At 34.8% G+C, this 21,546-nt stretch overlaps 1 protein-coding gene across 4 annotated transcripts; it reads right to left on the bottom strand.

Moving 5' to 3' along the window:
* Window positions 1-3,748: 3,748 nt before the first annotated feature.
* LOC128243604 (uncharacterized protein C20orf85-like) lies at window positions 3,749-17,428 on the bottom strand. 4 transcript variants are annotated; one of them, XM_052961473.1, is made up of 4 exons: window positions 17,343-17,428; window positions 9,986-10,090; window positions 6,395-6,476; window positions 3,749-4,627 (listed from the first exon to the last, which is right to left on the bottom strand). In XM_052961473.1, exons 2-4 carry the CDS (start codon window positions 10,057-10,059, stop codon window positions 4,373-4,375), a joined length of 411 nt encoding a protein of 136 aa, XP_052817433.1. In that variant the 5' UTR covers window positions 10,060-10,090; window positions 17,343-17,428; the 3' UTR covers window positions 3,749-4,372. The 4 variants fall into 4 exon arrangements, with proteins under 4 accessions (XP_052817433.1, XP_052817434.1, XP_052817435.1 ...); XM_052961474.1 differs by lacking the exon at window positions 17,343-17,428 and adding an exon at window positions 10,475-10,690; XM_052961475.1 differs by lacking the exon at window positions 17,343-17,428 and adding an exon at window positions 10,352-10,485.
* Window positions 17,429-21,546: the final 4,118 nt, after the last annotated feature.

The following is a 21,546-nucleotide window of genomic DNA, read 5'->3' as shown; positions in this document are numbered from 1 at the left end:
ATCTGTCTTTAATGGCAGACTTTTTGGCGATGTATTGGGGAATATAACATGTACATCCGTGATTATAATATTGCATCAACAGAGCTTTTCAAATATGTATCATATTTTACTATTGTTGAAAGGGACCAATCTGATCACTTCCCGGTTTATTGTACTTTTTCTTTCCCATGTGTTCATAACATACATAATAGTGTGGATTTGAATGCAAATGGGTCATCAAACAATATCTCGGTACCCGATAAGTTCACGTGGGATAGTACCAAAGCGGAAAGATATGTTGCAAATTTTACATTTAAATTTAATACCATGTATGACGCATTGATAGCGTCATTACATTCTAACATTGATATTGCTGTAAATTTGTTTACAGACATATTTCGATCAAGCGTAATGGATCGTGGGCTTTTAAAACGAAATAGAAGGCATGTTCCTCTAACACAGCCGCCTTGGTGGGAAAGGCAATGTGAATTTAAAAAAAATATCAAGACCAGAAATCTTAGAAAATATCGCCTATCTAACGAGAATTCTGATTTGATTGAGTATAAGCAAGCTAAACGTGAGTTTAAATCTTGCGTTCTAAGCCATAATACCAGGGGGAAAAAAGATCGGCACTTATTAAAAATCGTAGTAAGCCTAAGGAGTTTTGGAAAATTTTCTTAAAGGATCTACTCAATGTAGTATAAACCATAAGGTGTCACCTTGCGCTTGGTTTGAGCATTTCTCTGAACTCTTGGGTGATGTTAATTTAAATGCTCACGTTCGTGGAGTAGAAAATGAGTTGGGAAATCGGGGGGAAGTTGTAGATGATACATTAAATACACTGTTTACTGAAGAAGAAGTTCTTCGAGCTATGAATGCCCTCGCTGTAGGCAAAGCTCCAGTTTATCAAAACTACTAAGGATTTGACTTTGCTGTTTATAACTCGATTATTCAACCGTGCATTTGAGTCGGGTCAATTTCCTGATAAATGGTCTGAGAGTATTATTTGTCCTATTCATAAGTCTGGCTCAATGTATAAGCCTAATAACTACCGAGGTATATCATTGATAAACTCAATTTGTAAAATATATTCTTCCTTACTTAACAGGAGGTTATACAGTTGGGCAGAAAACAATGGTAAAATCGATGAGTCCCAGGCAGGCTTTCGATCTGGTTATTCAACGATTGATCATATATTTACTCTTAATGCAATAATACAAAAATATCTTTCTAAAAAAAGGGGTAGGGTATATGTCCTATACGTTGACTTCACCAAAGCCTTTGATAATATCCATCATCCTGATCTATTTTCATGTTTATCTCGCAAAGGCATTACTGGCAATTTTTTGTTAAAATTAAAAGCGATGTATGTTAACATTGTCGCGCAAGTCAGAACAAGTCATGGCCTTACACAAAGATTCAGATGTTTAAAGGGAACGCGCCATGGTGATATTTGTAGTCCTCTGATTTTTGTTTTGTATATAAATGACCTCTGTACATATTTAAGAGATCACTGCGACTCGGGAATCTTTGTATCAAACGAAATACCTGACATACTAACGCTAATGTTCGCTGACGATGACATAGGTAGGCGAACATGGGCTTCTGAGGTTAGGGAAACCTTGTTTAAATTTGGTTTTGAATTCGTATGGGTTAGTCAGGAAGTTGGCGATATACGGTTATTCATTGAAACGTTTAAATGCCGTGTATCGGATAGTTTAAAACAAGATTGGTATCGTGACATAATCGAATCTTCTAGATGCTAGCACTATAAATACTTTAAAACTCTACTCGATGTTGAATACTATCTTAGTGCAAACTTTCCCTTTTATTTACGCAAAAGTTTTGCAAAATTCAGATGTTCTAGTCACAAATTTGGTATAGAGACTGGTAGACATCTAGGAATTGTACGTGAGGATAGACTTTGTGCCTTTTGTTTTGACAAAGGCATAGATGTAGTTGAAGATGAGTACCATGTTTTCTTTGAATGCAAGAAATATGATATAATACGATGTTTTTACTTAGGTAGTATTACAATTGCAAACTCTTCAGTGGAAGTATTTTATAGCAAACTTTCATGCAAAAATTATAAAACTTTATTAAAGACATGCAATTATGAAAAATAACTAACTGTTGGTAGGTTTCTATAATATTGTTAATATTGTTATATAGTCATGGAAATGACAATGGTATTTCTGAATGTCATTGATGTAAATATGTTCTGTATTATGGGCCGGTGGCCGTAAATTACTTAATAAACTTGACTTGACTTGATCAAACAAAACAGAAACCAACGTCTATAAATAACAGTGAAAATACCTCATTGATATTCTAACGGCAATGAAAATAATCTTTAATCAAGATAAACGGCGTAGATGAAATGATATTTGCGGTTAAAATAAGAATATATTGGAAGCAACACAACATAACTTTACTGATTTCCAAAAAAAATGTTTGTATTATATTTTACATTATATTTATACAAAACTCGACTGGTCTAAAATCTAGGTCAAAGTCAATCTTACGAAGCCACGCCGAAAATCATACGTATCTTTCCATAAACAATATATACAGAGGACGTAGATTTAGGCTGGTCAAAAGCCAGACTATAGAAGCCTGAAACACAGTGCAAATCCTCTGTTGCCTAAGTATGACCGTACCTTTAATATGTATAGCGTCGTAATGTTCAAAGACACTCAAAAACTAAAATCTTGCGCAATAAGCTATAATATTTTTGTCAAACATCTTTACTACTCAGCGTCTTCGGCAAAGCCGAGATTTTCCGATTCAAAAGGATCGTCCTATTTCGGAATTTTGGAAGAGGTGCGGGCAACGGCAACGGGATGAATAGTACCATTCGACGACAAATTACTGGAAACTATGAACTTGAACAAAACCATTTCAGTTCTTGGTACTACAACGTACATATGTCTTTCCTTTGGCTTTCAGTGTTGATACAGTCGAAACCGATTGGTTCAATATCGCTTGGCTCAATATCCTCGTTGGCTCAAAATGGATGTTAAGGACCGATTTTGTTTTACTCTGTGTAAGCATTCCCGCTTGGCTCGATATTCGCGAGGCTCGAGGTATTTTGGCCGGTCCCTGGTATATCGAACAAACGAGTTTCGACTGTATATACTTGGTACTAAGCGAATTATGTTTTTATTTGGGCCCCCTGCTCTTAAAATTGTAAACAATAAAAAACATTTCTGTATATTTACTGTTTTTACAACGTTTTTTTTTTTGGTCTTGGAAAGAGCAAATTTTTGCGTAAATATCTGCAAACCAATGATAAAAGATTGCTGACAAAAGATCAGATCGCAGTTTAACATATTTCCGTTCGAAAATTAATGTTTTATGGCCTAAAGTGATACTAATGATTTAAGAAAAATGCATAAAACATTAATTTATTTTTGAACTTGAATATAAAAATCTGCGATCTAATTTTTTGTCAGCAGTCTTATATAACTGGTTTCCATGCATCGCAAAAATCAGCTCGTTCCAAGACAAAATATAAAAAGGTTGTCAAAACGTTCAATCTGTGAGAGCGCAGCTTTAACATTTGATTGGTTTTAAATCTAGATCACAGTCAATTTTATACAGCTACGCCCAAAAATCGTACGAATCCTTTCATATAAAAATTGTTGAGTTCGCTATCGTTCATAAACTTTCATACCTCGTTGCACCTGTATATGATAAGATTGCATTGAATTCGTTTCATAACAAAACACGAAGAATATTAATATAACTACATAACTACAATACGATATCATAAATAGTAATAATTTATTATAATACGGTAATACAGTTGTATCAAAGATAAACTTAGTCCAACATAGCGATGGTTACGCCTACAATTAAATAATTGAAATAAGTTTCTAACATAATATTCAAAATATGTTCTCTGTCTGCACTATCTGAACAGCGAGTTTTTGAAATAGCTAAATTTCGAAAGAAGGGTGGACAATTCAAGACTTAAGTAAGAAAGGCTACTAAAAATGATGAAAAAGGTTATCCCACTAAATGAATCTCACTGCATATTGAAATAGTAATAATAATTATATAACTATTTTTTATGGCAGAACTTTATCACAGAAATAATTCGTAAATATCAACAATCAGACTTTATCAAAGCACATATCAAATATCGACTTACACAATATAGTCATAATACTGAAATGTTTTTCATAACAAAAACTTCTTTAAACGGAAACAATATCGAACAATTTAAACACGATGTAAAACTCTTTCTTTTTTGTAAAATCCATCCAAATTTTTATCTTCAGACACACATGTATTGCGCAAATAATTTGTACATTTAAAAAGTAACAAATCACAGACAAACGTAAATTAAAACAAGTTAACTCAAAAGTTACAGCTTAAGCTTTTGACATTATGAGATTGCTTCCGATGGCCAGTTCAATTGGCGTATAAGCCCTCCTTTCGGCTTGGCGTATTTCCCGTACTTATCCAGAGCTAAATCCTTTTGCGTCGAGCGCCATCCGATATTTTGTGCGGTAGTTCTAGGGTATGGCTTGGGAGAGGGGTCGACTTTGATATATTTTTCTATGGGCGTTACGGGGTGGGGCTCTATCGGTTCCACGTCCTTGTGTCTCTTCTCCTTCTTAGGTAAATCGTCTTTCACCAGCTGCAATTAAAGAGTATTCTTAATGTAAATATGTCCAGATACGTAGTTAATAACTAATCCTAAATGATTAGTTTAAACTAACTTATTCAACAAATTCTTATCGAACACAAGCCCCAATTTAACAAAAATACCTAAGTCAAATTGCAATCTCAGACTTAGCTCATTTTACCCATATCATATATGTGTTTATACCTTTTAAAATTGCATTCTCTCTTAGATGTTGATTTAAAAGTTTGATCAAGATTTAAAGAAAAAAATATGCTAAAGCATAACATGTAAATGTACTCAGCACCTCAATGTTGTTGTTTTATAAATCGCTCAAGTATATGTTTTGTCCTAGAATACGTTTCTTTTTCGAAATATTTACAAAAAGGTGTATCAACACATTCTATAAGAAAATACACGTTAAAAATGTAAAAACATACACGATTTGGATCAAACTATACTTTTAAGGGGTAAAATGAGTAGAGACCGAGATTTGACTTCAGAATTTTTTGTGACATTTTGAGCCAGATTATAACATTTTATGTTTTACTATATTTTATATTTTACTATAATATATCGAAACGGACTAAGAAGAGCATATAACATTTCTCTTCTAAATGGTCCAAAGACGTCATTGATGACATATACAGTATACTACCAAAGAGGTTGCGAAACACTACGTGTCTGGGTACATTTACGTGTTGGCTAATTTGTAAATTATGTCATTCAGGTATGTATACATTGAACAGAATTAAAACAACTACAATTATACATCATACATGGAACAATCCGTTGGTACAAAACTTATGATGCAGAATTGATACATGATGTACGGTTGAGAGTTGTGGGGAGTAAACAAGTATCCGTACATAGATGAAGTACATATGTTAGGTTTTCAACATAAAGCAATTCATTTTAAACAGCCAACCATTGTAAATAATGATATGACAAAGGTGATTTACGTTTGGAATTACATGTATGATAGCATGCGAAAAGCGAATAATGCCAGTATCAACGAGCCTAAAAGGAAATTTTGCTAACGATTGATAAAACTGCAACTGATACATGTAACTACAAGTACACGTGCATATAGTTTTCACAACCCCTCCATTAGTGATGACATTTGGCTGACTGTTCAGAACTTTTTAAAATATTAACAACATTGTCATGTTATCAAATGTTTACAAATGTTGCAAAGCACTGCTTGTACGGGTATGTGTACGTGCTGCCTTGTTGTTTTGCTATACATCATCAAGGTATGAGTACGATGCACATGTTAAGAATGTTATGAACGACAGCACGAGGAAAGTGTTTAATGCGATCAGCATCGAGAATACAAGTGCAAGTTTAAACAGAAATTTCACAACCGATGTTTCAAACTACATTTTAACGTGTTCGTGTAAGTGTATCTACGCGTACAAGTATACGTACAGGTTGTTGTGATTCATAACCTCTCTATCATAAGCACATTATGAACGACATAGAGCTCAACAATTAACAACGCAATTGCCTCCTTTTTAAACAATTAAACCAAACCAAGCAAACTTTTTACCAGAGAATCACAAGTGGATTCCAACTCTCGTCATTTAACGGGCATACAACTTTCTTCAGCTTTTTGCATATATATATATATATTATCAATGCTTCAAAGTCAGAGTTAAGAGTGTTCTTGCACTTTTGCGTGTTACACGTCAACTAAGTTTCATATGAATTTGTACGACGACAAGAAAGTCGAAACGAATGCTATGACAATATCTCGAGAGCTTATACAACAGAACTTACGTCTTCGTATTTCGTGGTAAGAAAGTTCCAGTTGTCAGGCCAGTAGCGTGCAGCAGTCTCCTCAAGCTTAACGTGGTCCTTCCTGAAAACCAAAGACAACGTTAGTTGGTATTGTGACATTTAAACTATTTCAGTCCACGTATTTCTTACGCATTATTACGAGCTGACTATACGTCATAAAATTTTACGTGGAATACAAGTACTTCTACATGACAACATGACCCAATTGATTGAAATTATTTCGATGGTATATCATCTGTACCGTGATGCCATGACAATTTCCTGCGTATATCGCCATTGCCATATCATTAATGACAATGTTTGGCTGTGGTCTGAAATTACTTGCTTTATGTGATGGTTAAAACCCTTACATATGTACCCACCCCATGCATGGATATTTGTTTAATCCCAACAACTCCGAACCGTACACTGTTATATGTATTTATTCTGCATCAATGGTTTTATACCAACGGAATGTTTGATGTGTATGTGTAGTTCTGTTAAGAAAATAATAATCAAAACACTCAAAAGCACTTGTTTCGACAAATTTATGTCTGCCACAATACCTTCCAAACAAGAAATATTTCAACCTAGTAGTACTACTTTACTTATATGTATGTATTCTTAAACTATACCATACCCAAAATTAAAAGGAAATACTAAGTCAAAAGCTCTTTAAATGTATAGATATAACAATGCAACAAATACAGAAATAAAGTAACAAACAATGAGCCGTTAATATACAAATGATCACTTCGAAAATATTTTTAACCATAAAATGTCAACTGTCGATATCATTTATATATTTATGTCAGGTTTTCATGTAATTCACCGTTTCATGTTTAAAATTGCTCAATAGGGCCTATTGAACTTTCGTTGATCAAATCAGCAGGTTTTTCATACCCTGTCATTGATATTGGCTGTATAAACAGCGGCTTTTAACTGTTAGGTTGACTCTTGGTTAATCTTCGATAGGACCTCGTAATATTGGTTTAACGTATCATCGTAAATAAGAAATTATGTGTTTATCAAATGTACACGTAACTTAAGCCCTACTTTATTCAAACAAATTTCTACAATAAATATTTGGTGAATAGGAGTGCACAATTTTTATGCCATTTTGTCTGAGATCCTTTAAAAGCTGTGTGTATTAAAGGGTGATTTACTTTAGGCAGAAGTGTAAATAATTTTATTGTTTAAGAAATATTATGCTTAAACAATGAACGAAATGGTTACAATTAATATAATACGCAAAAAAATAATTTGACATGTCCTGTTTTGAAGAATTAAAAAAGATTATACTTATGTTTTATACAAACAAATTTCTACATTAAATATTTCATGAATTGGAGTGCAATTTTGTGCCATTTTTAAAGGGTGGTTTACTTTAGGCAGAAATGTAATATATATATTTTAAGAAATTGTATGCTTAAAAAAGCAAGAAATAGTAACAGTTAATATGGTACGTAAATAATAATATGACATGTCCTTGTTTGTAGAATTAAAAAATATTATACTATGTTTTGCCGCCAAAAGATTTTACCAAACACCCATACTGTCTACAAAATCAAAATCGAAATGGCTCAATAAAATAACGAATTATCATTCAACAGCCAATACTCGTCATAGGCTCATTGTCTAAATTAAATGTCGTATAATTAAACGGGTGGACCATCGATTGGTTAGATAAAACCCTGGCACCAGACTACGAGGAATAGCAAGGTTGACACTAAAGTTTTCTGTTATGCGGGTTCTCTATTTGTTGTTCCATCGATTTGGCTCTCAATCAATGTTCGTATCTAATGAATCTTGAATCCGAATTTTATGTCCATCGGCGATTTATATAGTGCGGTTACAATATACTATTAGTCTGCTGTTTAAACTTGGCAAAATCAAACATAAGGTTCATGGTAACGATAATGGGTCTTGTCGCGTATTCACTTAATTATGTCTTGAGTCTGAGTTTTAGACTTCAGACTCAAAATTACATAGTTAGATATTGTTGTGAAATCTCTTTTAAAGCTTCACTCTCAAAGATCGACAGTTTTGATATATTTGTTTTAATTTTTGTCTCAGAATCAGCTAATTTTGGTAGCAATACGTCAACTGTCAAAACAAATACCAGAAAATAATGTCAAAACAAAATCACACGCATTGTCAAGGATTCCACAAAGGTCAAAGCAAAATCACACATATTGTCCAAGATACGACAAATGTCAAAACTAAATCACACACATTATCAAGGATACCACAAAATAATGTCAAAACAAAATCACACACATTTTCCAAGATACGACAAATGTCAAAACGATCTCACACATATTGTCCAAGATACGACAAATGCCAAAGCTAAATCACACACATTGTCAAAGATACCACAAATGTCAAAACGAACTCACACACATTGTCAAGGATATGACAAATGTCAAAACGATCTCACACACATTGTCCAAGGATATGACAAATGTCAAAACGATCTCACACACATTGTCCAAGATACGACGAATGTCAAAATGATCTCACACGAATTGTCAGAGATACGACAAATGTCAAAACGATCTCACACACATTGTCCAAGATACGACGAATGTCAAAATGATCTCACACGAATTGTCAGAGATACGACAAATGTCAAAACGATCTCACACACATTGTCCAAGATACGACAAATGTCAAAACGATCTCAAACATATTGTCCAAGATACGACAAATGTCAAAACAATCTCAAACATATTATCCAAGATACGACAAATGTCAAAACGATCTCACACATATTGTCCAAGATAAGACAAATGTCAAAACGATCTCAAACATATTGTCAAAGATACTACAAATGTCAAAACTATCTCACACACATTGTCAAGGATACGACAAATGTCAAAACGATCTCACACAGATTGTCAAAGATACGACAAATGTCAAAACGATCTCACACAGATTGTCCAAGATACGACAAATGTCAAAACGATTTCACACACATTGTCAAGGATACGACAAATGTCAAAACGATCTCACACACATTGTCAAGGATACGACAAATGTCAAAACAAAATCACACACATTGTCCAAGATACGACAAATGTCAAAACGGTCTCACACACATTGTCAAGGATACGACAAATGTCAAAACGATCTCATACACATTGTCAAGGATACGACAAATGGCAAAACGATCCCACACACATTGTCAAGGATACGACGAATGTGAAAACGATCTCACACACATTGTCAGGGATACGACAAATGTCAAAACAATCTCACACACATTGTCAAGGACATATTATCCAAGATACGACGAATGTGAAAACGATCTCACACAGATTGTCCAAGATACAACAAATGTCAAAACGACCTCACACACATTGTCAAGGATACGACAAATGTAAAAACAAAATCACACACATTGTCCAAGAAAACGAAAACAAAATCACATATGTTGTCCAAGATATGAAAAATGTCAAAACGAAATCACATTTTGTCAAGGGTACGGCATATAACAAAACGAAATTATGTGCCGTAAATAAAGCCAATTTAATGCTACATGACATAACCAAGGAATTAATTGTCACAACAAAAGTTAAATATACCCACCATATTTGGTCCTGTGCTACAAAATTGCACTTTGAAGCCGCGTTTTTCACTCCAGCTCCCTTCTCAGCAGCCATACTTTATTCCTTCAGCACAAATTTATGATATCTGTGGTTAAAAAAACACACACAAATAAAACACTCAAGTAAACCTGTAGAAGAAAAACACCAATCTATAATCCCTTTTATTCCTTACAAAATCCTTATGTTTCCGCCTTACACGATTAAAAGTGAAAGAATTACATACCTGTTAAACCCCTAACGACGCGACGCTCAGATCTTAACAACGCGCTGTTTTATAATAGCAGACGCCGCTTAACAATTTGCTTTAAAGTAAAACCACTTTCCATTTCCAATTAAGTATACGTACTTAAATATATATCTGAAGTTTTTTTACGACCCACGGTAAAGATAAAAGTCTGTTTGCCTTAACCATGCACTTTTTATTTGTTTGTATTAGAAAATCTTAATCCAACATTTTGTCGATACCTACATTGTTTTAATAAATCTATTTTGATCACTGGAACAAAAATGTCCTATCGTTTTAGCTGCGTATCTACAAATGTATTATCTGTTCAGACCTAAAACAGAGTGGTGGAATTCAATATCAGACAATACGATTGTTATTGTGTCTTGCGCACGAACATAAGCTTGGCCCATTGATAAACCGTAATTCAAAGAGATTTAATGCAGATTTAAGAAAAAGAGATGTCAGTCATTCAGTGAGTGTAGAGTGTATATTGCATGGTATTACTTTGTCTGTCTGTCAATAGCCAGGACAGGCATTGATTTGAACGGAAGTAAAATGTGATCAGTCATAAAAGGTATAAGGTCGTGCCATAGGTAACACTAAATATATAATTGTATTCTAAACACATGCAGACCAGCGAAGATCCGAGTATGTGTCTTTACTGGAAGGTATGGTGGCTGATTTCTGCCATTTTCTTTTTTAATATGATAATACTGGCGGGTGAAAGTACGACAAAACGACAAGTAGCGGGCCGAAATAACGAAACACGCCAAATGGGTTGGCGAAATACGCCATCTGGACAAAAATACGCCTTATGCTGTGGCGAAAATACTCCATATATGGCGGGGCGAAAATATGTCTGAGGGAGGGGCAAATAGATGCATTATGGCGGGGCGAATATACACCTTACGACATGACGAAAATACACCATATACGGCGGGCCGAAAAAAGCCTTATGGCGGGGCGAAAACACTCCATAAATGGCGGGCAAAAATATGCCATGAGACGGGCGATAATACAAAACTTTAGTAATCAGGCATTTTGGACGTATTTCAGTTTTGTAACAGCAGAAATTAACATAGAAAAACATTTTTCTTACTTTATTTCAACATGAAAAGGTTAAAAGATACTCCCAAAAAAGAATTTGCCAAACATTGACATGTAAGCAAGATACTTTGTCGACCCGTCTTCAGTCACATGAGCCTATAATTGGATTGATTGTTCACTGAGAACGTTGTTAACGTCATCGCTGTTAACTTTCAAATCTTTACTTCTCATGAAGTTAAATAGACACGCTTATGATCTTTAGTGTTCTCACAGGAATCGAGATAACTGTTTCAACTGTATTTGTTTTATTTAGATATATTAGCACATATTCAAAAAGTCCACGTTCAAAAGTTAACAACGATGTTGCTAATCACGTTGTTAACTTTTAATTTTTTTTGAAGAAACGGCCCATTTAGACAATAAAGTAAGATGCTAAGTCGACCAGCCTCAGTCACATAAGTACATTGTACATTACAGGGGCGGTCCAGGATGTGTCGTTAGAGGGGGCGTATCTTAGGGGTGTAATCTTTTGACATGCGACCATCCCTCCGAACCAACATTTATATATTTGGTTTTCATTGATCGCAGGGGAGTTTGGGGTTCCCCATTGGATAATTGAACATTTTCTAGTCCGAAATAGTGCAGTGTCTACGTATTTTATGTTTTTTTCCTATATTGTTATAAATAGTAGACTTGGACAATTAAAGGGGGGTGCTGGTGCCGCCTCCCCCCCCCCCCCCCCCCCCCCCCCCCTATAACAAGCATGGAGCACAAGTGATATGAATTCGACCAAGGGGGTATAATTTGTTTCCAACTTCAATAGAATTACATTCCAACTCAAATATCAAAATCAATATGATGTATATATTTTTAATCAACATATGCATTCAAGATATGTGTGTTCAAGTAACCTTCTTTAAACTGAACAGCGCTGTTAGATATTCTGGCGCACGCTACCTCTCACAGATTGACTGTTTTAGTTCAGAAGATTACAAAAATTCAGATCAGAGATTTTTTATTTACGTTCAAGAAAAAGCTGTTTTCAAAAATAAATGTGAATTCTCTAATATAAATGAATTGAAAGCATTGATACCAAAATAAACTGTTTCTGTGACAAAAACTGAAAACATGTCAAAACCACTGGCACCGGATTTTCAAAATTAATCTTTTTTTTTTTTAAATCAAAAAAAATCTTATAATTCCTTACTAAAATTATAATACCAAATAGGTGAAAAAATATTGATTTTTTTTTAAATATGCACTTTGTACTATATTAATGTGACCAGTCACGGGATTTTTGGCCCGAAACCATTTTTGGGCGATAATGAGATATGAGTTATTTCTAACTTGACTATTCTTTAGGATAAAAATACTAAAAAGAAAATTCAAAAATTCCTATTTTTAACGAAATTATGACAAAAACCAGAAGGGCACTTGGTTCAGAAACAGCTGGAAATTCGGTAAAGTTCAAGAATTTATTAAAACAATTGTATTCACAGATGCAATAAATATTCATTACTACAATATACACAATTCCCACATTATAACGACAACAACATATTTTCAAAACAATTCTCAACAAGAGATGTTTGTCAAACATTATGCCCCCCCCCCCCCTGAGCGCCATGTTGTCAGGATTATATGGACAATTGAATGAAATATGCATGGACTGAAATGACAGCTGATTTGTTGCTGTTTTAAGATTATGACCATTAAAGTGTGAGGATAAAGTGTGTTATGACCGTCATGACCTTTGACTCTATTAAATCATAAAGGGTCATCTACAAGTCAGATGCAACTCCAAGTCAAGTTTGAAGGCCATGGGTTCAGGCATTGTTGAGTTATCACTCGGACAATCTTTTACCATTCAAGATCACTGTGACCTTGACCTTTGGCTCTAAGAATCCTAAAATCAATAAGGGTGATCTAGTGGTCAGGCTTAACATCCATGTCAAGTTGAATGATCATAGGTTCAGGCATTGTTGAGATATCAGTGGGGGAAGATTTGTTAACTTTTTTGCGTTAAAGGTTACTGTGACATTGACCTTGGCCTGATGACCCCCAAAGTCGATAGGGGTCATCTACTGGGCAGGCCCAACCTTCATGTCAAGTTTGATGACCATAGGTCCAAGAATTGTCGAGTTTGCTTTCAAGGTCACTGTGAGCTTGACCTTTGACCCCTAAAATCAATAGGGGTCATCTACTGGTCAGGCCCAACCTCCATGTCAAGTTTGAGGGCCATGGGTGCAGGCATTGTTGAGTTATCACTTGGACAACCTTTTATCATTCAAGGTCACTGTGACCTTGATCTTTGGCCCAATGACCCCTAAAATTAATAGGGGTCATCTACTGGTCAGGCCCAACCTCCAAGTCAAGTTTGAGGACCATGGGTGCAGGCATTGTTGAGTTTTCAATCATACAACCTTTTACCATTCAAGGTCACTGTGACCTTGACCTTTGACCCATTGAGCCCAAAAAACAATAGGGGTCAGCTACTGGTCAGGCCCAACCTCCAAGTCAAGTTTGAGGGCCATGGGTGCAGGCATTGTCACGTTATCACTCGGACAACCTTTTACCATTCAAGGTCACTGTAACCTTGACCTTTGGCCTGACGACCCCCATACACAATAGGGGTCATCTACTGGTCAGGCTTAACCTCCATGTCAAGTTTGAGGGCCATGGGTGCAGGCATTGTCACGTTATCACTCGGACAACCTTTTACCATTCAAGGTCACTGTAACCTTGACCTTTGGTCTGACGACCCCCATACACAATAGGGGTCATCTACTGGTCAGGCTTAACCTCCATGTCAAGTTTGAGGGCCATGGGTGCAGGCATTGTTGAGTTATCACTCGGACAAGCTTTAAAATTATTTTACCATTAAAGGTCACTGTGACCTTGACTTTTGACCCGATGACCCCTAAAATCAATAGGGGTCATCTACTGGTCAGGCCCAACCTTCATGTGAAGTTTGATGACCATACATCAAGGAATTGTTGAGTTATCACTCGGACAAGCTTTGGTCTACCGATGGACCGACCGACTGACATGCCTGTGCAAAGCAATATACCCCTCTTCTTCGAAGGGGGGCATAATTATTATTGAGAAAATAAATGAAAATTAATTGGTTACCATGGCAACCATTATTGAAAAAAGGCGTTTTGGGGTAAATTTACATGTAAATATACAATAAATGTCATCTGAAGCATTCAGTAATAATTGATTTGTTAATTGATATCCTCAAACCTTATTGTACCTGGTGTATGTATTTGACAAATGTCAGAATAAATAAAAACCAAGTACCGTAGTTTATTGGAATTTTTTCACAATAAATTTACATAAGGTTGTAACTTGCACCTAATAAAAACCAATGTATATCTAGAGGTTAAAGGATGTAACCACTGTAATTTACTATAATTATTTATCTTATTTGAATGGTCTTTAAGGGTTTGTTTTTTATCCTGGTTGCCATGGCAACAGGCCACAAACATGATTATAATCACACCAACTTTACCAATTTACCTCAAATGTGATCTTTGTATAGTTATTCATTGGTGGTTAATATACTCTTAATTTAATAAACATAACAATACTTCATAATTTACACTAGTGTATAATAAGATCAGTTAATAATTGGGCACATTTACAAAATGAAAACGATTTATTTAATATACTAACTACTTATCATGTACAAATCATTATATAGTTTCAAGAAGTATGCATTTGGCCACATAGTACATGACAAATAATATTCTCCATGCTTATTCATAGGTAAAAGTTAATGCTTAAAATGTTTATAGGGTTCATGAAGGTTTTAAAAATGAAGATATTGAAGAAAAACTGAAAGGTTGCTAAGGTACATTTTATTAGGCTGTGAAGTAACTAACTTTGACAAACAATATTATAAATGTCTTCAATTCAAGCATTTATAGGCTTCAACTGCCAGATGTTTATTAAGTTAATATTAATAATTAATACTAGTAGTGGTCTCCATTATAGCAGAAGAGTTCTACCAACAAAAGACTGGGTGCAGCACCCTTCGATCACTCATTTGCTAAACCACAGTTTATCACTCGAAATCTCTGGTAGCCTTATTTCACATAAACATGTTTCTATTGAATAAATAATTGTCAATAAAAAATTGAATTGTTTTCATCAGCTAAGTAACGGATCATTCTCAAATATTAGATTTAGTTTATAAAGATCACATATCTGACAGCATACTGGAGTTTTTTCACTCATTTAAGGGATCAGAGCCTTTTTGCATAAAGTCCTTTTAGTTGGATGCGTTCAGGGTACTCTCCATGGAAAAGCCATTGTTGTGGGCTTGTCAATTTTAACTTCATTCTCACTGTCCTTGGCATGCTCCATGAATTCACTCACTGGGTTGTCAGCTGAAGTTCTGCAATATAATGTTCATATGTTCAATACTTAGTGTTTGGAATAAATTATGCAAATTAACTTGAACATCAAAACTCACATCTGAATAAAATGGAAATAATGTCTAAAATTGTTTTTGACTTCTGTTCATAGAATTACATACACAGGCAATAATACTGTCTATGATACTTTTGTTATACCTGAAGTGATGATATTTCCTTAAGTCTGGAATGGACTTCAGGGGTCTCTTGGTGTACTCCAACCAGTCAAAGAATATAACCAGTTTGCCAAGGTCATCAATCCACAAAGGATGTGTGCTGCCTCCATTTGGTCTAAATAAAAAATACATGTTGTTTATATTATGATATTATACCTATTTTTTTAACACAAGCTTTCATTTACATAAGAAGGTATTATAACCAACTTCAGTGTTTAAATAAAGTATCAAACTTCAATATTTTTACATACACAAAATCCTTAAATATGGCTTTAAATCAACATTTAACGCACTAAAATTAAAAAAAAAAAAAAAAAAAAAAAAAAAAAAAAAACATTCTTACAACTTACCTTACACCGACCAAATCTCAGACAGGACAGAACTTTATGTCATCCGCTCCCATTAAAGTAAATGCTATTTCTCTATATGTAGCCCCTTCAGAATACATCAGACCCTTAAACATAGAATTACATACAATTTATTGAACTGATTGCCTTCAATCCATGACATTTAGAGAAGTAAGAGAACAGATTTAAGCCAGAACTATTTTTATAAGACTAATGAATATTTTGAGATTTTTTTTAATATGCAGTGCATATAAGTGATGTACTTTAACACTGTTTTTGTCCATCATACTCAATGACTGCATTGTTTTTATTCCACCCAACACAGTTGTCAATGTACAGGCATGCAGATTCTTCTCCATATGGATGATTTTGAAAATGAGGTACCACACCATTAGCCACATAATACTAAACCCTTATCACTGAGATAAATATCTGTGAACCTGAAAAAAACAACAATTTGAAATAGAAAAGATGTATATTTTTTCCTTCGATCAATTTCCATCCATTCGACCGAATTTAGAATATATTGCATTACATTAAAGTTATACACATTTGTAAAATTATATGCTTAAGCAATGAAAATAATTCTACTTACCTACAAATTCCTAATTTGATGTAAATGCCTTTGGTTCAGCTCAACCTACATCCTCAAATTTGGGTTAAAAAATAGCACATGACAACTACGGGAGAAAACACCGAAAGTAATAAACAATACGAAAGAAAGTGGTTAAAAAACACTATTTCTATGAACATTACATTTTAAAGAATATATTTGACTGAACAATCTAGGGTGACAAAAATGTTGAATGGTTGTTTGTACGATAAATACTTTGTTACTTTATTATTTTTTACACTTCAACTTTGCGCACGTTTTTCTCGAAATCGAGGCCAAAAGGTTTCGAGGTTTCGGGCCAAAAGTCTCATGACGCGTATTTAATATTGACTGCCTTGAGGGTGACAGTGCATATTGTCAACCTGAGGTAAATACTGTCGATCGAGGTGAAGCCGAGGTTGACAGTGTTTTTCGAAGGTTGACAATATGCACTGTCACCCTCAAGGCAGTCAATATCTATTTTATTATACCGAACAAAAACTGTAGTATTTTAAAGACTAAAAATACCATTTTCACGGACAGTTGCGAATCTTGCTGCCATTTTGGCAAGAATTGTCGGCTGGTAAACAAAGCGCTCAAGTGATACAGACTTTAAGTAAAATACTATCAGTAAATCCCGTATTCGTACCGTATTGCCAATTTCATATGTTCTATAGAAGTGAGGTTTTATAATTAGTGCATTTTAAGGTTGCAATGCCAGTTTTATATTAATCATAATTTTTCTATTTGATAGAAAATTTGAATGGAAGAGTGGTTTGAGGGAAGTGTGGGGAAGGGAGAGTGGCATATAGAAGGAATGGATAGTGTGGATAATGGAAGGGAGGTTCAGTGGGAAAGGAAGGGAGGGAAAGGGAGAGTGGGATATAGAAGGGAATGAGGAAGGGGGTGAAGGAAGGGAGAGTGGGGAAGAAGTAAAGGGAGAGTGGGGAAGGAGGGAGGAAGGGGAAGGAAGGGAGAGAGGGGAAGGAAGAAGGGGAGGTGAAGGAAGGAAGAGTGGGGAAGGAAAAAGGAGGAGGAGGAGAAGGAAGGGAGGGTGGGGAAGGAGGGAGGAAAGGTTATGTGAAGGAAGGGAGAGTGGGGTATAGAAGGGAGGAAAAAAGTAAGATTATAGAAGGAAGGGGTGAGTGGGATATAAAGTGAGAGTGGGAATAAAAGGAAGGGAGGGAGAACAAGTAAGAATTAAGATATAGAAGAAATAGGGAGAGTGGGATTTAGAAGAGAGGGATGTAAAAGAATGTGGGAAGTGAAGGTGGAAGAAGTGTTGAATAGTGTAAAAAAGCAAGAGAGGGAAAAGGGTTGGAGAAGAGACATATTAAATATTTGAAAAGGAAGAGAAGAGGGCAAGACAGAGAGAGGGTGTAGGAGCTGGATAAGGGGGATTTATTGGAAAAAATGTAATATAGTAATGTGTCCGTAGCATGCGCGACCACATACGCATGTACGATGGTGGCTCTGAGAGCCGTGGAGAAAGACAGAAGAGATGACAGATCTCGTACCATGCACGACCACACGTACGAGCGTTGGCTCTGTCTGAGCCGAGCTCGATAACCAGCACAGCTAGTTATCGTAAAAACAACCAAGATTAGTAACCTTGGGAGATTGTTCGACCTATTACAAAAATAGGAGGTTTTATAGCAGATATCTATATCATTTTCCGTGGAAATAATAAATTGTCAACATGCACGCAGTGATGTACAGAAACAAACATGTTATAATATCATATTTTCAGAGTTGTGTTCTAGAATTAAAATTTCCCAAAAGTGTGTTAATAGTCATATTTTTATGATTTATTTATACTTTTCTGCCTTCCGGTTTGTACATCAGTATACTTTGATAAATTAATAATAAATATTCTATAAATACATCTATTATTACCATAACAATGCCTTACTATAGCCTGCTGGCTATTTCTTTGAAAGGTGCGAAAAAACGGCCATGAATGGAAAAAGAGGTTTGAACTATATTTTCTACCTGACGATATGATTTTGTTATTTTGGGCTTGCTTATAAAATCGAAATACGATAACTTATTGGCATACCCTGTTTCTGATACCTTTGATAGTTTATTCATAGAGCTGGACACATAAGTTAAGTGTCCAAAAGATCAACAAAATAATTTATAATTTCTTAGACACCGCCGTACTCGTCATTTGGTGTTCGTATCATACTTATTATGCTTATTTTTTGTTTCAGGAGAAACAATTTTTGTAGTGTTTATTTTGGCCAAAACATTATTCTTAAAGTATGTCTGAAAATAAAATGAGACTTTTGTCGGATTTCCTGCGCTCCTAATAAACAAATGCAGGAATTTAGTTCAATAGTTACGGAAGGGTGCTGAACCCTGTTCTTTTTTGGAAGCACCCTTCTGCCCTCAAGGAGACCAGCATGTGTACATACACTCATGTCTTCAAAGCATTAAGTGCTAATTATTATAAGATAAAACATCTTTTTGTTTGATTATAACTTAAAAGATTTAAAAAAATATTATCAATTTATACAAACTTGACATATTTGGCAGTTGAAACTACTACTATTATTACTTAAATTAAGCGCAATTCCTTTATTTTTGTAAAATTAATTAATATTATGTTCTTCACTGCCAGACACTGTAGGGGGTTCAGTTTGCGACGTCAAATATGAAATTGATGTTGAATTTTACAAAAAATGGACTTTTATTTTTGTTAACTGCAAACGATTGTCTGACATTTTCATGACATATTTTACATTTCCACACAGATTAAGACTTCTTCTTCCCTTTTGAAAACCTGGCTATAACCCTAAAATGCAGTTTTGTTATACCAAGCCTAAACGTGCATTATCGTAGATTATAACCAGCGTTTCCAGCCAATGAGATCACCAAGGCATTGTTAGAAATTATGTTGAACCAAGTTATGACGAATATAGACTATGTAGCCTGTTTAATTGTAAAACTACCATTTTACACCTATTGGAGGGCGGAAGCTGTCTAAGTAACAGTTTCTAACGAGGTCTCAAAGACTTCGACTTAACGAGTTCTTACTTTACCATACACATAACGCAGCGTTCGGATAAATAATGCTCAGTGCAAAAACACTCTGACCTTTTCTGACCTTGACTAAAGTGGGTTAACTGTTCCAACCACTTCGACATAGCGAGTTTTGACTTTACCATACGTACCACGCAGCGATCAGATAAATTATGCTCAGTGCAAGAACACTTTGAACTTGCATAATGCAGGGATTAATCTCCACAACTTGAGCAACACTCATTGACAAAACCGGTCTTAAAATTCAAGAATTGATTAATTTTTGTTTTGAAGAAACTATGTCCATCAACACATTAGGTCAAGGTCACGGAAAGGGAGTTTATTATGGCAAAAAGACCAAGAGGTGGAATGAGGTGGAAGAAATAGATAAAAAAAAAGGTCAGTATCAATGACCGCTAGAGGATTATTTTGAAGACTGCAATTCATAACATTCCCTCGTTATTTACAGGGTTCAAACATATTTTTGCACTGAACGTGCATTGTTGTAGTTAGAAAAAATGTGCTAAACATAGTTTAATCACTGGCTAGCTCGATTGTGACGACAGTATTAACTGCGCTCCACTTGGATTATAATTGAAAACATAAACAATTTAAATCTACTAGTTTGTTCCCAAATCATTTCCCAACAAACTATAAATGTACACGTCGTTAAAGCTGCACTCTCACAGATTTACCGTTTATAGAATTTTTTTACAAAATTTTTTGTCTTGGAAAGAGCAATTTTTTGCGTAAATATCTGCAAACCAATGATACAAGATCAGATCGCAGATTTGCATATTTCCGTTCGAAAACCAATGTTTTATGACTTCAACCGTTACTAACGGTTTAAGAAAAGTGCATAAAACATTAATTTTTGAACTTCAATATAAAAATCTGCGATCTAATTTTTTGTCAGCAGTCTTGTATCACTGGTTTCCATGTTGTTGTTTTCACAAAAATAGGCTCGTTCCAAGACAAAAAAAAGAAAAAAAAGTTGTCAAAACCATCAATCTGTGAGAGTGCAGCTTATAGTCTAGTTTCACACATGGAAAAAAAACATATTTTTTCATAGAGTCGGAAAATAACCACACTACATCAAAACCTTTTCTTTGATGCATTAATACAATGGAAAGTCTCGACATTTCGACCCCAATGCAACATGTACTGTCTTCTGCATTAGATCGATCAGTGTATTAAAACGTTTACAATTTGTATGTAACATGTATTGAATTATCAAAGATCTTAAAATAATTATAAAGAAGGTTTCGTCCCAATTCACAATAGACAGATGGAATATATAGAACTAATGATAGTTATTTTAACTCCACGAACACATTAAAAAAGGTGTATCCTTTCAACAGTTTCACAATAAAAAAATGATATGCACTGGTACACTCTTATTTTTTAAAACTAAAAAAACAGCCAATGGTTATTAAACCATTACCTACAATGTGTGAGTAGCTTGCAGGGGCGTACATGGCCAAACTCCAGTACGCCCGGGCGTATAAATCAGTTTTGGTTCATTATTAAAGACATGTGATAAAATCTCAAAATCAGGAACAAAAACTGAAGACTAGTGAGTTGTACGAGCATGCACACAACGTTTAAATAGAAAAGGTTAATTGTAATTTCACTAAATGTTTGCATTCAGAATTCTTAAACAGATATATCATTATTGTTCTCTTTGAAAACGATACACGAGACACCC

This window comes from Mya arenaria, chromosome 8 (genome assembly GCF_026914265.1).
Source record: "Mya arenaria isolate MELC-2E11 chromosome 8, ASM2691426v1".
Taxonomy (NCBI): domain Eukaryota; kingdom Metazoa; phylum Mollusca; class Bivalvia; order Myida; family Myidae; genus Mya; species Mya arenaria.
This window is presented reverse-complemented; position numbering and strand designations above follow the sequence as displayed.

Coding starts and splice junctions, on each gene's coding strand:
- LOC128243604 (XM_052961473.1), bottom strand. CDS start 10,059: ATGGCTGCTGAGAAGGGAGCTGGAGTGAAAAACGCGGCTTCAAAGTGC. Junction 6,477..9,985: donor GTAGCACAGGACCAAATATG/GTGGGTATATTT, acceptor TTTGGTTTTCAG/GAAGGACCACGTTAAGCTTG. Junction 4,628..6,394: donor TTACCACGAAATACGAAGAC/GTAAGTTCTGTT, acceptor CTTTAATTGCAG/CTGGTGAAAGACGATTTACC.